The sequence below is a fragment of the Lampetra fluviatilis genome, chromosome 66 (genome assembly GCF_964198595.1).
Source record: "Lampetra fluviatilis chromosome 66, kcLamFluv1.1, whole genome shotgun sequence".
NCBI classification, from domain to species: Eukaryota; Metazoa; Chordata; class Hyperoartia; order Petromyzontiformes; family Petromyzontidae; genus Lampetra; species Lampetra fluviatilis.
This window is the reverse complement of record NC_136340.1, coordinates 4,021,399-4,039,825: the sequence shown is the minus strand read 5'-3', so window position 1 is coordinate 4,039,825 and position 18,427 is coordinate 4,021,399. Positions and strand designations below refer to the sequence as shown.

Below are 18,427 nucleotides of genomic sequence, written 5' to 3'. Positions count from 1 at the left end.
GTGACACACACAGTGACACACACACAGTGACACACACACACACAGTGACACACACACACACAGTGACACACACACAGTGACACACACACACAGTGACACACACAGTGACACACACACACACACAGTGACACACACACAGTGACACACACAGTGACACACACACACACAGTGACACACACACACACAGTGACACACACACACAGTGACACACACACACACAGTGACACACACACACAGTGACACACACACACACAGTGACACACACACACACAGTGACACACACACAGTGACACACACACACAGTGACACACACACACACAGTGACACACACACACAGTGACACACACACACACAGTGACACACACACACACAGTGACACACACACAGTGACACACACACACACAGTGACACACACACACACAGTGACACACACACACAGTGACACACACACACACAGTGACACACACACACACAGTGACACACACACACACAGTGACACACACACAGTGACACACACACACACAGTGACACACACACACAGTGACACACACACACACAGTGACACACACACACACAGTGACACACACACACACAGTGACACACACACACACAGTGACACACACACAGTGACACACACACACACAGTGACACACACACAGTGACACACACACACACAGTGACACACACACACACAGTGACACACACACACAGTGACACACACACACACAGTGACACACACACACACAGTGACACACACACAGTGACACACACACACACAGTGACACACACACACAGTGACACACACACACACAGTGACACACACACACACAGTGACACACACACAGTGACACACACACACAGTGACACACACACACACAGTGACACACACACACACAGTGACACACACACACAGTGACACACACACACACAGTGACACACACACACAGTGACACACACACAGTGACACACACACACACAGTGACACACACACAGTGACACACACACACAGTGACACACACACACACAGTGACACACACAGTGACACACACACAGTGACACACACAGTGACACACACACAGTGACACACACAGTGACACACACACACACACACAGTGACACACAACAACAACAACAACAACCGCAATTCGCCACTAAGTGGCGGTGACGTCACCACGACGCTTGTGCCAGGCCAAGTGCACCTTGAGGCCACGTGAAGTGTCGAACGCCCGCTGGCAGGAGGTCACGGGGCAGACCCAGCAGGTGCCACGGGTCGATTGACCGAGATGACCGAGATGACTGGCTGATGCACCACCTGTGCCCCCTACTGTACTAACTTGCTGTGCTTTAGCCACCCGGCGCTCCGCTCGTTGTTGTGAGCGTCGCTCCTCCGCCCTCCGTTGTTGTTGGAGGGCGACTGCCTCCAACTGCCCAGTAGCGTCCTTCACGAGCCTCCTCCACTGAGGCCGATCTTGACACCGCTGGTACCAGTCATCGGCAAGTCCACTTAGCTCCACATCCCCCTGTACCACATCACTCCATCTCTTCTCTAGCCCGTGCCGCGCCCGTTTAGCCCCCTCGATCCGGCCGAACAAAAGCTGTCTAGGCATGCGGTGGCTGGACATGCGGGCTACATGACCCAGCCAACGCAGCCTTGCCTGCCGGAGGAGCTCACTGATGGGACTTTGCCCAGATCTTTCAAGGATTTGTGAGCTCCTCACACAATCCAGCCTGCAGGTTAAACCCAGGATAGATCGTAGGCAGGCCAGCCTAAATGTTTCCAACCGGTGAAGATGCACACACACAGTGACACACACAGTGACACACACAGTGACACACACAGTGACACACACAGTGGCACACACCTACAACAACAACCGCCATTCGCCACTAAGTGCCAGGCTAGGTGTGAGCCAGAGGACATCCCTGTCGCACCCCAAGGTGTACAGGGAATGGCTCCGACTCCCGGCCACGTAGCTTTACCCGGGCCCGCTCACCATCATGAAGGTCCTTAATGATCGTGAGCAGAGGGTCAGGGACTCCGAAAGCACGAAGAACAACCCAGAGCCCAGGCCTACTGATGGTATCATAGGCCTTGACCAGGTCAATAAAGCAGAGATGTAGGTCTTGTTGGAATTCCCTACACCTCTGCTGTAGCAGACGGACAGAGAACATGGCATCTGTGCAGGACCGCCCTGGCCTGAAACCGCATTGGGGCTCCGCAAGCCTCTCCTCAGCGTGCCTGGCAAGGCGATGTTGAATCATCCTTGCCAGGACCTTTCCCGGCCTCACACCGAGGAGGAGTGAGATGCCCCTGTAGTTGTTACAGTCTGTAGTTGTCACAGTCTGTAGTTGTTACAGTCTGTAGTTGTCACAGTCTGTAGTTGTCACAGTCTGTAGTTGTCACAGTCTGTAGTTGTCAGCGTCCCGCAAAAACAAGCCCGGACCTCCTCGGTGGGGCCGGACGGCAACGCCGTGGCGGATGGGGGCATTGTCAAGGCGGATGGGGGCATTGTCATGGGGGAAACGGCCAATCCCATTCGGCTTTTCCCCTCATCGCGTTTGTAGCCACCAAGGCAGCCAATGGGGACTCTGGACGGGTGCAAGGAACTGGTAACCCCTCCACTTTCAATACAAAATCGAACTTGTGCCGGAGGCCCCGGGGGGACAGGCGTCTATGACGTCTCCTGGCCAAACCCCATTTGGCGGAGCCAAGAGATTGAATCTTCACCCTCGGGGCTCCTCCAGAAGCAGCAGAAAGCCACCGCGTGTGGCCACGTGGAATGTTCGAGCGCTCACTGCGGAGGAGAGGCTGCCACTCCTCTGTCGGGAGCTGGACCGGTACCGCCTGGATCTCTGTGGCATTCAGGAGGTCCGGTGGACCGGCTCTGGCTCCTGCCACCATGAGGGGTGGACAGTCCTCCACTCGGGGCAGGAGACTGCCAAACAACAGGGAGCGGCTCTTCTTCTGAACAACGCAATGAAGGGGCCGTGGGAGCGCGGCGGTGAGGTGTGGGAAGCTGTTAAGCGCCCCAGGCTGCCCGTCAAGAAGAGCGGGTGGTGCCTTACACCCTCCCCCCCCCACACCGAAGACGAACATCAGCGGAGGACTGCGGACGAGGCAAATGAGTCGGACGCCTTCCGTGACCTCCCGTCCCAGGCGCCGGAGAGAGTCACTGTGTGTGTGTCACTGTGTGTGTGTGTGTCACTGTGTGTGTGTCGCTGTGTGTGTGTGACTGTGTGTGTGTCACTGTGTATGTGTGTCACTGTGTGTGTGTCGCTGTGTGTGTGTGTGTGTCACTGTGTGTGTGTGTCACTGTGTGTGTCACTGTGTGTGTGTCACTGTGTGTGTGTGTGTCACTGTGTGTGTGTCGCTGTGTGTGTGTGTGTCACTGTGTGTGTCACTTTGTGTGTGTGTCACTGTGTGTGTGTGTCACTGTGTGTGTGCGTGTCACTGTGTGTGTGTGTCATTGTGTGTGTGTGTCACTGTGTGTGTGTGTCACTGTGTGTGTGTCACTGTGTGTGTGTGTCACTGTGTGTGTGTGTGTCACTGTGTGTGTGTGTCACTGTGTGTGTGTCACTGTGTGCGTGTGTCACTGTGAGTGTGTGTCACTGTGTGTCACTGTGTGTGTGTGTCACTGTGTGTGTGTGTGTGTCACTGTGTATCACTGTGTGTGTGTGTGTCACTGTGTGTGTCACTGTGTGTGTGCGTCACTGTGTGTGTGTGTGTCACTGTGTGTGTGTGTCACTGTGTGTGTGTGTGTCACTGTGTGTGTGTGTCACTGTGTGTGTGTGTCACTGTGTGTGTGTCGCTGTGTGTGTGTCGCTGTGTGTGTCACTGTGTGTGTGTCACTGTGTGTGTGCGTGTCACTGTGTGTGTGTGTCATTGTGTGTGTGTGTCACTGTGTGTGTGTGTGTCACTGTGTGTGTGTCACTGTGTGTGTGTGTCACTGTGTGTGTGTGTCACTGTGTGTGTGTGTCACTGTGTGTGTGTCACTGTGTGCGTGTGTCACTGTGAGTGTGTGTCACTGTGTGTCACTGTGTGTGTGTGTCACTGTGTGTGTGTGTGTGTCACTGTGTGTCACTGTGTATGTGTGTGTCACTGTGTGTGTCACTGTGTGTGTGCGTCACTGTGTGTGTGTGTGTCACTGTGTGTGTGTGTCACTGTGTGTGTGTGTCACTGTGTGTGTGTGTGTCACTGTGTGTGTGTCACTGTGTGTGTGTGTCACTGTGTGTGTGTGTCACTGTGTGTGTGTGTGTATGTCACTGTGTGTGTGTCACTGTGTGTGTGTGTCACTGTGTGTGTGTGTCACTGTGTGTGTGTGTGTCACTGTGTGTGTGTGTCACTGTGTGTGTGTCACTGTGTGTGTGTGTCACTGTGTGTGTGTGTCACTGTGTGTGTGTCACTGTGTGTGTGTGTCACTGTGTGTGTGTGTGTCACTGTGTGTGTGTGTCACTGTGTGTGTGTGTGTCACTGTGTGTATGTCACTGTGTGCGTGTGTCACTGTGAGTGTGTGTCACTGTGTGTCACTGTGTGTGTGTGTCACTGTGTGTGTGTGTCACTGTGTGTCACTGTGTGTGTGTGTGTGTCACTGTGTGTGTCACTGTGTGTGTGTGTCACTGTGTGTGTGTGTCACTGTGTGTGTGTCACTGTGTGTGTGTGTCACTGTGTGTGTCACTGTGTGTGTGTGTCACTGTGTGTGTGTGTGTCACTGTGTGTGTGTGTGTCACTGTGTGTGTCACTGTGTGTGTGTGTCACTGTGTGTGTGTGTCACTGTGTGTGTGTCACTGTGTGTGTGTGTCACTGTGTGTGTGTGTGTCACTGTGTGTGTGTCACTGTGTGTGTGTGTCACTGTGTGTGTCACTGTGTGTGTGTGTCACTGTGTGTGTGTGTCACTGTGTGTGTCACTGTGTGTGTGTGTCACTGTGTGTGTGTGTCACTGTGTGTGTGTGTCACTGTGTGTGTCACTGTGTGTGTGTCACTGTGTGTGTCACTGTGTGTGTGTCACTGTGTATGTGTGTGTGTCACTGTGTATGTGTCACTGTGTGTGTGTGTCACTGTGTGTGTGTGTCACTGTGTGTGTGTCACTGTGTGTGTGTGTCACTGTGTGTGTGTGTGTCACTGTGTGTCACTGTGTGTGTGTCACTGTGTGTGTGTATCACTGTGTGTGTGTGTGTGTCACTGTGTGTCACTGTGTGTGTGTCACTGTGTGTGTGTCACTGTGTGTGTGTCACTGTGTGTGTCACTGTGTGTACACTGTGTGTGTGTGTGTCACTGTGTGTGTGTGTGTGTCACTGTGTGTGTGTGTGTCACTGTGTGTCACTGTGTGTCACTGTGTGTGTGTGTGTCACTGTGTGTGTGTGTCGCCTGCCTGGTGGTACACGACGGCGCTGGCGCTGGTGACGTTGCCGAGGGCGCTGGCGGCGCAGTCGGTGGCGTTGACGCAGCAGCTGGGGGGCGCTCCGCTCGCCTCGCCGTACGGAGTCCGCCACCAATCCTCGTAGTCACTCAGCCCACAGCAGCGCAGCTGCGACACAGTGGAGGGAGGGTGGGTGAGTGGGTGGGTGGGTGGGTGAGTGGGTGGGTGGGTGAGTGGATGGGTGAGTGGGTGAGTGGGTGGGTGGGTGAGTGGATGGGTGAGTGGGTGAGTGGGTGGGTGGGTGAGTGGATGGGTGAGTGGGTGAGTGGGTGGGTGGGTGAGTGGATGGGTGAGTGGGTGGGTGGGTGGGAGGGTGGGTGGGTGAGAGGGTGGGTGGGTGAGAGGGTGAGAGAGTGGGTGGGTAGGTGGGTCAGTGGGTGGGTGGGTGAGAGGGTGGGTGGGTGGGTGAGTGAATGAGTGGGTGGGTGGGTGAGTGGGTGGGTGGGTGAGTGGGTGGGAGGGCGGGTGGGTGGGTGAGTGGGTGGGAGGGCGGGTGGGTGGGTGAGTGGGTGAGTGGGTGAGTGGGTGGGTGGGAGGGTGGGTGGGTGAGTGGGTGGGTGGGTGGGTGGGAGGGTGGATGGGTGGGAGGGTGGATGGATGGGTGGGTGAGTGGGTGAGTGAGTGAGTGAGTGGGTGGGTGGGTGGGTGGGTGAGTGGGAGGGAGGGTGGGTGGGTGAGTGGGTGGGTGAGTGGGTGGGTGAGTCAGAGGGTGAGTGGGTGGGTGGGTGAGTGGGTGGGTGGGTGGGTGGGTGGGTGGGTGAGTGAGTGAGTGAGTGAGTGAGTGGGTGGGTGGGTGGGTGAGTGAGTGGATGGGTGGGTGAGTGGGTGAGTGGGTGGGTGGGTGAGTGGGTGAGTGGGTGGGAGGGCGGGTGGGTGGGTGGGTGAGTGAGTGGGTGAGTGGGTGGGTGGGTGAGAGGGTGGGTGTGTGGGTGGGTGAGAGGGTGAGTGGGAGGGTGAGTGAGTAAGTGAGTGGGTGGGTGGGTGAGTGGGTGGGTGGGTGAGTGAGTGAGTGAGTGGGTGAGTAGGTGGGTGGGTTAGTGAGTGAGTCGGTGGGTGGGTGGGTGGGTGAGTGGGTGGGAGGGCGGGTGGGTGGGTGGGTGATTGGGTGGGTGGGTGGGTGAGAGGGTGAGTGGGAGGGTGAGTGAGTGAGTGGGTGAGTGGGTGGGTGAGTGGGTGAGTGGGTGGGTGAGTGGGTGGGTGGGTGAGTGGGTGAGTCGGTGGGTGGGTGGGTGAGTGGGTGAGTGGGTGGGTGAGTGGGTGGGTGGGTGAGTGGGTGAGTCGGTGGGTGGGTGGGTGAGTGGGTGAGTGGGTGAGTGGGTGGGTGAGTGGGTGGGTGGGTGAGTGGGTGGGTGGGTGAGTGGGTGAGTGGGTGAATGGGTGGGTGAGTGGGTGGGTGGGTGAGTGAGTGGGTGGGTGGGTGAGTGGGTGAGTGGGTGGGTGGGTGAGTGAGTGGGTGGGTGGGTGAGTGGGTGAGTGGGTGGGTGGGTGAGTGGGTGGGTTAGTGGGTGGGTGGGTGAGTGGGTGGGTGGGTGGGTGAGTGAGTGGGTGGGTGAGTGGGTGAGTGGGTGGGTGAGTGGGTGAGTGGGTGGATGGGTGGGTGAGTGGGTGGGTGAGTGGGTGGGTGAGTGGGTGGGTGAGTGGGTGGGTGAGTGGGAGGGTGAGTGAGTGAGTGAGTGGTGAGTGGGTGAGTGGGTGGGTGAGTGGGTGAGTGGGTGGATGGGTGGGTGAGTGGGTGGGTGAGTGGGTGGGTGGGTGGGTGAGTGGGAGGGTGAGTGAGTGAGTGGTGAGTGGGTGAGTGGGTGGGTGAGTGGGTGAGTGGGTGGATGGGTGGGTGAGTGGGTGGGTGAGTGGGTGGGTGGGTGAGTGGGTGGGTGAGTGGGTGAGTGGGTGGATGGGTGGGTGAGTGGGTGGGTGGGTGAGTGGTGAGTGGTGTCACCGTGCGCTGGAGGGTATCGATGGCTCCGTCACTGCCGCTGTGTGACGGGCCGCTGTAGGCATCCATCGCTCTCTTGAGGTTGCTCCGAAACAGCCCATTAATCTACACACAGTGACACACACAGTGACACACACACACATTGACACACACACACACACAGTGACACACACAGTGATACACACAGTGACACACACACAGTGACACACACAGTGACACACACACACACAGTGACACATACACAGTGACACACACACAGTGACACACACACACACAGTGACACACACACAGTGACACACACAGTGACACACACACACAGTGACACACACAGTGACACACACACAGTGACACACACACACTGACACACACACACAGTGACACACACAGTGACACACAGTGAGTCAGTGACACACACAGTGAGTCAGGCTGTGAGTGAGTCAGGCTGCGAGTGAGTCACGCTGTGAGTGAGTCAGGCTGTGAGTCAGGCTGTGAGTGAGTCAGGCTGTGAGTGAGTCAGGCTGTGAGTCAGGCTGTGAGTGAGTCAGGCTGTGAGTGAGTCAGGCTGCGAGTGAGTCAGGCTGTGAGTGAGTCAGGCTGCGAGTGAGTCAGGCTGTGAGTGAGTCAGGCTGTGAGTGAGTCAGGCTGTGAGTGAGTCAGGCTGTGAGTGAGTCAGGCTGTAGGTGAGTCAGGCTGTAGGTGAGTCAGGCTGCGAGTGAGTCAGGCTGTGGGTGAGTCAGGCTGTGAGTGAGTCAGGCTGTGAGTGAGTCAGGCTGCGAGTGAGTCAGGCTGTGAGTGAGTCAGGCTGTGAGTGAGTCAGGCTGTGAGTGAGTCAGGCTGCGAGTGAGTCAGGCTGTGAGTCAGGCTGTGAGTGAGTCAGGCTGCGAGTGAGTCAGGCTGTGAGTCAGGCTGTGAGTGAGTCAGGCTGTGAATGAGTCAGGCTGTGAGTGAGTCAGGCTGTGAGTGAGTCAGACTGTGAGTGAGTCAGGCTGCGAGTGAGTCAGGCTGTGAGTGAGTCAGGCTGTGAGTGAGTCAGGCTGTGAGTGAGTCAGGCTGTGAGTGAGTCAGGCTGTAGGTGAGTCAGGCTGTGAGTGAGTCAGGCTGTGAGTGAGTCAGACTGCGAGTGAGTCAGGCTGTGAGTGAGTCAGGCTGTGAGTGAGTCAGGCTGTGAGTGAGTCAGACTGCGAGTGAGTCAGGCTGCGAGTGAGTCAGGCTGTGAGTGAGTCAGGCTGTGAGTCAGGCTGTGAGTGAGTCAGGCTGTGAGTGAGTCAGGCTGTGAGTGAGTCAGGCTGTAGGCGAGTCAGGTTGCGAGTGAGTCAGGCTGTGAGTGAGCCAGGCTGCGAATGAGTCAGGTTGCGAGTGAGTCAGGCTGTGAGTGAGTCAGGCTGTGAGTGAGTCAGGCTGTGAGTGAGTCAGGCTGCGAGTGAGTCAGGCTGCGAGTGAGTCAGGCTGCGAGTGAGTCAGGCTGTGAGTGAGTCAGGCTGTGAGTGAGTCAGGCTGTGAGTGAGTCAGGCTGTGAGTGAGTCAGGCTGTAGGTGAGTCAGGTTGCGAGTGAGTCAGGCTGTGAGTGAGTCAGGCTGTGAGTGAGTCAGGTTGCGAGTGAGTCAGGCTGTGAGTGAGTCAGGCTGTGAGTGAGTCAGGCTGTGAGTGAGTCAGGCTGCGAGTGAGTCAGGCTGCGAGTGAGTCAGGCTGCGAGTGAGTCAGGCTGTGAGTGAGTCGGGCTGTGAGTGAGTCAGGTTGCGAGTGAGTCAGGCTGTGAGTGAGTCAGGCTGTGAGTGAGTCAGGCTGTGAGTGAGTCAGGCTGCGAGTGAGTCAGGCTGCGAGTGAGTCAGGCTGCGAGTGAGTCAGGCTGTGAGTGAGTCGGGCTGTGAGTGAGTCAGGCTGTGAGTCAGGCTGTGAGTGAGTCAGGCTGTAGGTGAGTCAGGTTGCGAGTGAGTCAGGCTGTGAGTGAGTCAGGCTGTGAGTGAGTCAGGTTGCGAGTGAGTCAGGCTGTGAGTGAGTCAGGCTGTGAGTGAGTCAGGCTGTGAGTGAGTCAGGCTGTGAGTGAGTCAGGCTGTGAGTGAGTCGGGCTGTGAGTGAGTCAGGCTGTGAGTGAGTCAGGCTGTGAGTCAGGCTGTTGCCTCGTGGCGGAAGATGAAGCCGGAGATCCCAGCGATGAGTTCAGCCAGAAACACGGTGAGCAGGAGGACTGCGTACTGCACACACAGACAAAGGTCCCCCAGGTAGCCTCACACACACTGTAGGGGCAAGTGCTGTTAGTAGCGAGTAGCAGCAGCACCTACACACAGACAAAGCTCCCCCGTGTAGCCTCTAACAGGCTGCAGGAACAAGTGCTGTGGCACACGAGGGGGTGGGTGGCCAGCTCCACACCCGGCCGCCTTTGTCTCTCCCCCAGTGCTAGCCATGTTCACGACACACCGCTGCACCGGGAACTCGTTTGAGGCTGAGTCGACCTAGGGGAGACCCAGAGAGGGGCTATCACCGGCGCTGGCAGTGGCCGTGAGCGGGAAATCCAACTCGTGCCCCCCCCGTGACCCTCTGTGACCCCCCCGTGAACCCCCGTGCCCACCCCCCGTGACCCTCCCTGTGACCCCCCTGTGACCCCCCGTGACCCCCCGTGCCCCCTCCTTAACCCCCCGTGAACCACCCCCCGTGACCCACCCCGTGACCCCCCTGTGACCCCCCGTGACCCCCCGTGCCCCCCCGTGACCTCCCTGTCCCCCCCCCCCCCCCGTGACCTCCCCGTGACCCCCCGTGCCCCCATCCTTAACCCCCCGTGACCCACCCCGCCATGCCCCCCCGTGACCCCCCCGTGACCCACCCCGTGCCCCCCCGTGCCCACCCCGTGCCCCCCCCGTGACCTCCCCATGACCTCCCCGTGTCCCCCCCCCGTGACCCCCCCGTGACCCCCCCCACCAGCTTGAGCAGGCACGGGCTGCCCCTGCAAGTGGCCATGCAGCCGACGAGCCCGAACAGGAGGATGGCTGCCCCCGTGCCCATGAGCACCAGGGGGGCAGTGGTGGCGCTGCTGCCCCCCTCTGCCCCCGGCTCGGAGAGCAGCGCCAGGTAGGGGCCCAGCGACAGGGAGCCCCAGACTCCCACACAGAGCAGCACCAGCCCCGTCACCTGCAGCACACACACACACACAGTACACACAGTCACACACACACAGATACACATACACACACAGATACACACAGTCACACACACACAGATACACAGCATACACAGTACACACAGTCACATACACAGTGACACACACAGCGAGCCCCAGACCCCCACACAGAGCAGCACCAGCCCCGTCACCTGCAGCACACACACACACAACAACAACAAGAACAACCGCCATTCGCCACTAAGTGGCGGTGACGTCACCACGACGCTTGTGCCAGGCCAAGTGCACCTTGAGGCCACGTGAAGTGTCGAACGCCCGCTGGCAGGTCACGGGGCAGACCCAGGTGCCATGGGGCGACTGACTGAGATGACCGAGATGACCGTAGGGGGCACAGGTGACTGAGATCACCTGTGCCCCCTACTGTACCAACTTGCTGTGCTTTAGCCACCCGGCGCTCCGCTCGTTGTTGTGAGCGTCGCTCCTCCGCCCTCCGTTGTTGTTGGAGGGCGACTGCCTCCAACTGCCCAGTAGCGTCCTTCACGAGCCTCCTCCACTGAGGCCGATCTTGACACCGCTGGTACCAGTCATTGGCAAGTCCACTCAGCTCCACGTCCTCCTGTACCACATCACTCCATCTCTTCTCTAGCCCGTGCCGCGCCCGTTTAGCCCCCTCGATCCGGCCGAACAGAAGCTGTTTAGGCATGCGGTGACTGGGCATGCGGGCTACATGACCCAGCCAACGCAGCCTTGCCTGCCGGAGGAGCTCACCGATGGGACTTTGCCCAGATCTTTCAAGGACTTGTGAGCTCCTCACACAATCCAGCCTGCAGGTTAAACCCAGGATGGATCGTAGGCAGGCCAGCCTAAATGTTTCCAACCGGCGAAGATGCTCCACCGCCGCCACCGCCACTGCCACCACCGCCACCACCACCGCCACAAGGCACACAGTACCAGCACAATGCCACCCTTCACCATTTGATAGTAATAATTATAGTCGTAATAATCATCATAGTAATAATCATTATAGTCGTAATAATCATTATTGGCGTAATACTCATAACAATAATTATAGTCATAATGATCATCATTATAGTCGTAATGATCATCATAGTCACGGTGGTGGAGGCATTGCCGCTGAAGCTGATCGGTCTGCACCGCAGCTTCGGACTCGTCTCCCTTGACTTGACACTTTCGTGACTGCAACAATCCTCGCTCTCCGCTTGCCTAGGTAGACAAACACCGGTGCATTGCGCGCAGATGCGGAGATGATTCTCTTATGATGGAAGCTCATCCCATGCTAATCCCTCCCTCCCTAATCTCCCCCATTGACACAGCTGACGTGCTTGCGTCCGGGGATGGAATTCCTTTCCAGCTCAGACCGCCAGCCCGCCCGCCTGCTTGCCCATCGCCACATCGACAGCCTCCTTGCCAGAGCTGCTCTCTCGCTTGTGCAGCAACTCCACTGCTGGATGGTGTTTATTTCTGCCCCAGGACGAGCGTTCATGCGTCGCGATCGAAACGTCGTCATTGCTGCTGTTTGATGCCTACGCGACTCAAGAGTGTGTGTGGCGCATTATGAATGGATCACTCTTTTAATTATGTCCTTTGTGCAGCAAGGGAGTAAAGTGTGGTTCTGTGAAGGTCCTGATGTGCTGTGCAGTGCATCAACGCACGTGCGTGTACAGCAGCAGCATGCGATGACTGAGTCGGGCCTGTAGGTGGCTGGCAGGGTTAATGAATAACGGCACGTGTAAACCAGCCACGTGGTTAATGGCGTCTCGGAAGGATTGCTGCGTGTAAAACGCGCTGCTGTTGCATTTTGCAGAGTGACGGTGCTGTTCTTCACAAGATTAATATTAACCACAAACAATAAATGCGCTTGCCCTCGATTTGGAGCACCTGCCTAGGCCTTGGCAAGGTAAGGTAAACGTGTAAAAACAACGAGCCTACCTTTACCCTACCTTTTACCTTACCACAATACAATCACTCTACCCTACCTTTTACCCTTTAGCAGGTAAGGTAAAAGTGTAAAAACAACGAGCCTACCTTTACCCTACCTTTTACCTTACCACAATACAATCACTCTACCCTACCTTTTACCCTTTAGCAGGTAAGGTAAAAGGTAAAAATTAACCCGTAAAAACAACGTTTTTCACTATAAATCCTTTATATGCGTGGCATCGGGGCGGCTAGAGTCCTCTCGTCCTCTGGCTTGAGATGGCTGCCACCTATGGGTCAGATGATTGTCTGGCAGCATTAAACAATTGGTAATTAGATATTAAAAAAAAATTCCCTAAACAGTGTAAAATTTTTGAATTTCTTTTTCACGAAAATGCATTGTCACGCACAACGAGTCTGTGTGCAAAATGTCAGCTCGATTGGATCACGGGAAGTGGGTTAAAAAACGACCGAAAGATTTGCACGGTCCTAAGCAAGCAAGCGAACTTAATATAAAGGATTTAAAAAGCAACGAGCCTACCTTTTACCCTACCCTTTACCCTTACCCCTTGGCATGTCGACACCTTTACCCTTTACCTGTACCCTTTTACCTGGTAAAAAGGGTACAATTACCTGACCTTGCCGAGGCCTACACCTGCCCACGCGTCCTTCACTTCGAGTGTGCAACATGTGGACGTGTCTCTCTCGTCCCCACGCCGCGTGCCTCGGGCCAGAGACGCTGCCAGGACAATGCCGTCACAAGCACGCCTCGACCGCAGCGCCAGTGGTGGCCGCAATCATCCCAGTCGATGGGTTTTGGCACGTGGCCTGTCGCGTCCAAGGAACTCATGAAGGCACCATGACGAGCCCTGACTAACACATCGTCCTCCTGCGGAGGGAGCTGGTAGGATCACGTTGTTGGGTTGCTCGGTCAATGGCCTGCAGGGTCAACGGCCAGGGCGTGGTGTATTCCGCAAATATGGCCGACTGTGAGGGCGGGCACAAGCCGGCGTGAGTAGGTGAAACGTTGAGTTTTATAAGGGCACCACGGGGTGACCAGCCCCTCCCCACCCAGCCCCTCCCCACCCTCCCCACCCAGCCCCTCTCCACCCAGCCTCACCCCTCCCACCCCCCATCCAGACCCTCCCCACCCTTCCCTCCCCTCCCCACCCTTCCCTCCCCACCCCTCCCACCCCCCACCCAGCCCCTCCCCACCCTTCCCTCCCTGCACGACGGACGGACGGACACAATAATCCCCAGCAAGAGGCTGTGTGTGTCGGGCTGCTGGTGATGTTATTGAACGACATCACCCCCCCCCCATATTCAAATATTATCAAAATGTCCCCCCCAATATATGGCTATAAAATAGATTTCTGTGTATATGATTGTGGTTATGGTTGTAACTTATTAATCCCTAACCTCTGCCGTTACATGACAATGAAACAATAAAAGGTCAAAAAGTTTAAACAGAGCAATGTAATACAATAACACGATTAGACATTGTTGTCTAAAACCAGTGGCGGCTCCTGCAAAATCTCTCGGGGGGGCAAATGTCTGGATGATTGATAAGGATAAGGTCCACCCATGCAATGGATAAATTAACAGCTTAAGCGTGTAAAGGCAACTTCACTTCTTTAATATTAATGAAAAATAAAGTGACTCTTACAATACATCTTGTTTGTCTCTATACTCACTATTAAAACAAACCACTCAGGTTTATTTTATTAAAGATTCCACTAGGTGGCGACATATTATATTGTTGGATGAAACGTGCTTACGTATGATGACGTAAGCACGTATGATGACGTAAGCACGTTAGGGCGAGCCCTCCCGGAAGCCATAGAGAATGCATTGCAGCGCCCCCCGTTCGAAAAAAAACATCTTTGAATGTAAGTCTATGGGACCACTCGGGGCGATTCTCAGCCGGAGTGAAATCGCCCAAAAAGAGGCGGTACTCCACAGAACGTGACATGACGCTGATTGGACTATATCCAGAGGCTGCACAGTGACGGCGAGCGTGACTCTGTGGTTGAATGACATTGGTGGTGCGTCGCCCAATCGCCCTAATGAAGAAACCGCCCCTGTCTAAAACGAATTAAAAGTCCATCCCATGTGTAAGTGATTTTATTTTTGGCAGGAAATTAGTTTTCAAATTTAGATATTTTTTTCTGGGGGGGGGGACCCAGACCCCCTTGAAGATTTGCCCCCCCCCCCCCCCCCCCGTCAACGATTTGTGTCTTCCCCGGTGCTGATGTGCCACACGCACAGAGCCAGGCGACTCGTTGAATCGACACGCTGTTGTTGCATTTTGCCAGCGGCAAGTCCCCGCTCAGCTGCTGTGCGGTCACCAGCTCAACCACGTGGTGCCTTCACCGTCATCATCGTCACCACCGTGTGGGAATGTATACATCAGCGTGCCAAAGATGATGAGAGAGAGACACGCAAACTTCAAATATACAGCAGCAGCAGCAGCAGGCGTCGTCAGGGTTAGGGATCGAACCCACGCCCTCCTGTAGACCAGGCGAGGTAGTCAACATCTCCTAGCCACCGTGATGATGATGATGAGAGAGAGAGACACGCAAACTTCAAATATACAGCAGCAGTAGCAGGCGTCGTCAGGGTTAGGGATCGAACCCACGACCTCCTGTAGACCAGGCGAGGTAGTCAACATCTCATAGCCACCATGATGATGGTGATGATGATGAGAGAGAGACGCAGACTCCAAATATACAGCAGCAGCAGGCATCGTCAGGGTCGGGATCGAACCCACGACCTCCTGCGTACCAGGCGAGGTAGTTAACATCTCGCCAAATACAGCAGGCATCGTCAGGGTCGGGATCGAACCCACGACCTCCTGCGTACCAGGCGAGGTAGTCAACATCTCATAGCCACCATGATGATGGTGATGATGATGAGAGAGAGACGCAGACTCCAAATATACAGCAGCAGCAGGCATCGTCAGGGTCGGGATCGAACCCACGACCTCCTGCGTACCAGGCGAGGTGGTTAACATCCCCTAGCCAGCCACCGCTGTGTGTGTCAGATTAAAGCCCAGCTGGAAGGGGTAGAGAGAGAGAGAGACGATGGGTGTGTGAGTGGTTAGTTAGTTAGTTAGTCTCGATGGTGCATGGACACAGGGTAGCAGTGGAGAGAGAATGCAGGCGGCACCGTGGGGAGGGTCGTGGCTAATCACGCGGCGGGCGACTTGTCAACACCGGCACCTGGGTGGCGTTTTTCGCGAGCCAGCTACACATTCCAGCCCCGAGTAGCAGGCAGGCAGCACGTAGGGCCATTGAACCATCGCATAAACAACGTCAACACCATCAACACCACCACCATCATCATCGCCACCACCATCATCATCATCATCGCCGCCATCACTACCACCACCATCACTACCACCACAATCACTATCACCACCATCACTACAACCACCACCATCACTACCACCACCATCACTACCACCACCATCACCACTTCAACCACCATCATGACCACCACCACCATCACCACCACCATCACTACCATCACTACCACCACCACCACCATCACTACCACCACCACAATCACTACCATCACCACCACCACCATCACTACCACCACTATCACTACCACCATCACTACCACCAACATCACTACCACCACCATCACTACCATCACTACTACCACAATCACTACCACCACCATCACTACAACCACCAACATCACTACCACCACCATCACTACAACCACCATCATGACCACCACCACCATCACTACCACCATCACCACCACCACCATCACTACCATCACCATCACTACCACCACCACCATCACTACCCATCACCACCACCACCATCACTACCACCACTATCACTACCACCATCACTACCACCACCATCACTACCACCATCACTACAACCACCATCACCACTTCAACCACCATCACTACCACCACTATCACTACCACCATCACTACAACCACCACCATCACTACAACCACCACCATCACTACCACCATCACTACCACCACCATCACCACCACCACCATCACCACCACCACCACCATCACCACCACCACCATCACTACAACCACCATCACCACCACCATCACCACCACCACCATCACTACAACCACCATCACTACAACCACCATCACTACCACCACCATCACTACAACCACCATCACTACCACCATCACTACAACCACCACCACTACAATCATCACTACAACCACCATCACTACCACCACCACCATCACTACCACCACCATCACTACAACCACCACCATCACCACCACCATCACCACCACCACTACCACCACCATCACTACAACCATCACCACCACCATCACTACAACCACCATCACCACCACCACTACCACCACCATCACCACCACCATCACTACAACCACCATCACCACCACCACTACCACCACCATCACCAACATCACCACCATCACTACCACCAGCATCACCACAATCACTACCACCACCGTCACCACGACCAATTCACCATCAACATCACCAACATCACCACCATCACCAGACCTTCTCTAAACACATCTGGGACAGTTCGTCAGTAATTGGTTCCATCAGAGCCTGGCACTGCTGCTGCTGATGATGATGATGCTGCTGATGATGATGCTGCTGCTGATGATGATGATGCTGCTGCTGATGATGCTGCTGATGATGATGCTGCTGATGATGATGAGACTTTGGTGTCAAACCCGGTCCAGGATTGGACTTGTGGTTGAACCAATGACGCTGCCGATGCGATGCTGATGGATCAGCCGAGCGGGCTGCTTGGAGGTTCTTCTGCGAGGATCTCTAAATTAGCTCCGTCTCATAGCGGGAGGTGCCACCCCGTGTCTCCATCCCCGTGTCTCTCTCCCCCATCTCTCCCCCCGTGTCTCTCTCCCCGTATCTCTATGTCCCCGTGTCTCTGCCCCCGTGTCTCCCTCCCCGTGTCTCTCTCCCCGTGTCTCTCCTCCCGTGTCTCCCTCCCCGTGTCTCCCTCCCCGTGTCTCTCTCCCCCATCTCTCCCCCCGTGTCTCCCTCCCCGTGTCTCCCTCCCCGTGTCTCTCTCCCCCATCTCTCCCCGTATCTCTATGTCCCCGTGTCTCTGCCCCCGTGTCTCCCTCCCCGTGTCTCCCTCCCCGTGTCTCTCTCCCCGTGTCTCTCTCCCTGTGTCTCTATCTCCCCGTGTCTCTCTCCCCGTGTCTCTCTCTCTGTGTCTCTCTCCCCGTGTCTCCATGCCCCCGTGTCTCTCTCTCCGTGTCTCTCTCCGTGTCTCTGCCCCCGTGTCTCCATGTCCCCGTGTCTCTCCCCCCCGTGTCTCTCTCTGTGTCTCTCTCCCCGTGTCTCTCTCCCCGTGTCTCTCTCCCCGTGTCTCCCCGTGTCTCTGCCCCCGTGTCTCCATGTCCCGTGTCTCTCCCCCCCGTGTCTCTCTCTGTGTCTCTCTCCCCGTGTCTCCCCGTGTCTCTGTCCCCGTGTCGTCGTCCCCCCCGTGTCTCACCCAGAAGACGAGGCTGTACAGCAGGAGTAGAGTCTTGAGGCAGGCGATGGCCGGCTTCGTCTGGAGCCTCCGAGAGGGAGCCATCACTTAGACACACACGGGGACAGAGACACGGGGAGAGAGACACGGGGAGAGAGACACGGGGAGAGAGACACGGGGAGGGAGAGAGACACGGGGGAGAGAGAGAGAGAGAGACACGGGGGCAGAGAGAGACACGGGGGAGAGAGAGAGACACGGGGACAGAGACACGGGGAGGGAGAGACACGGGGAGAGAGAGAGACACGGGGAGAGAGAGAGACACGGGGACAGAGAGAGACACGGGCGAGAGACACGGGGAGGGATAACGGCACGGGGAGAGAGAGACAATGGGATACACAAAAGGGAGAGACGCGGGGAGAGAGATACGGGGAGAGACAGAGAGAGACACAGAGAGAGACACGGGGCCGAGAGACACGGGGAGAGAGACACGGGGAGAGACACGGAGAGAGACACGGGGAGAGAGACACACGGAGACACGGGGAGAGACGTGGA

The 18,427-nt window shown here is 56.2% G+C and overlaps 1 protein-coding gene across 1 annotated transcript in view; it reads right to left on the bottom strand.

Moving 5' to 3' along the window:
* Positions 1-18,421, bottom strand: part of TSPAN7 (tetraspanin 7) — a 31,685-nt gene extending 13,264 nt beyond the window's left edge. The window contains exons 1-5 of the mRNA XM_078882612.1: positions 17,897-18,421; positions 10,264-10,473; positions 9,468-9,542; positions 7,354-7,455; positions 5,370-5,525 (exon numbers count right to left, since the gene is read on the bottom strand). Of these exons, the coding sequence (XP_078738738.1) occupies positions 5,370-5,525; positions 7,354-7,455; positions 9,468-9,542; positions 10,264-10,473; positions 17,897-17,980 (627 nt within the window). The 5' untranslated portion in view covers positions 17,981-18,421. The remainder of the gene's footprint in view (positions 1-5,369; positions 5,526-7,353; positions 7,456-9,467; positions 9,543-10,263; positions 10,474-17,896) is intronic.
* Positions 18,422-18,427: the final 6 nt, after the last annotated feature.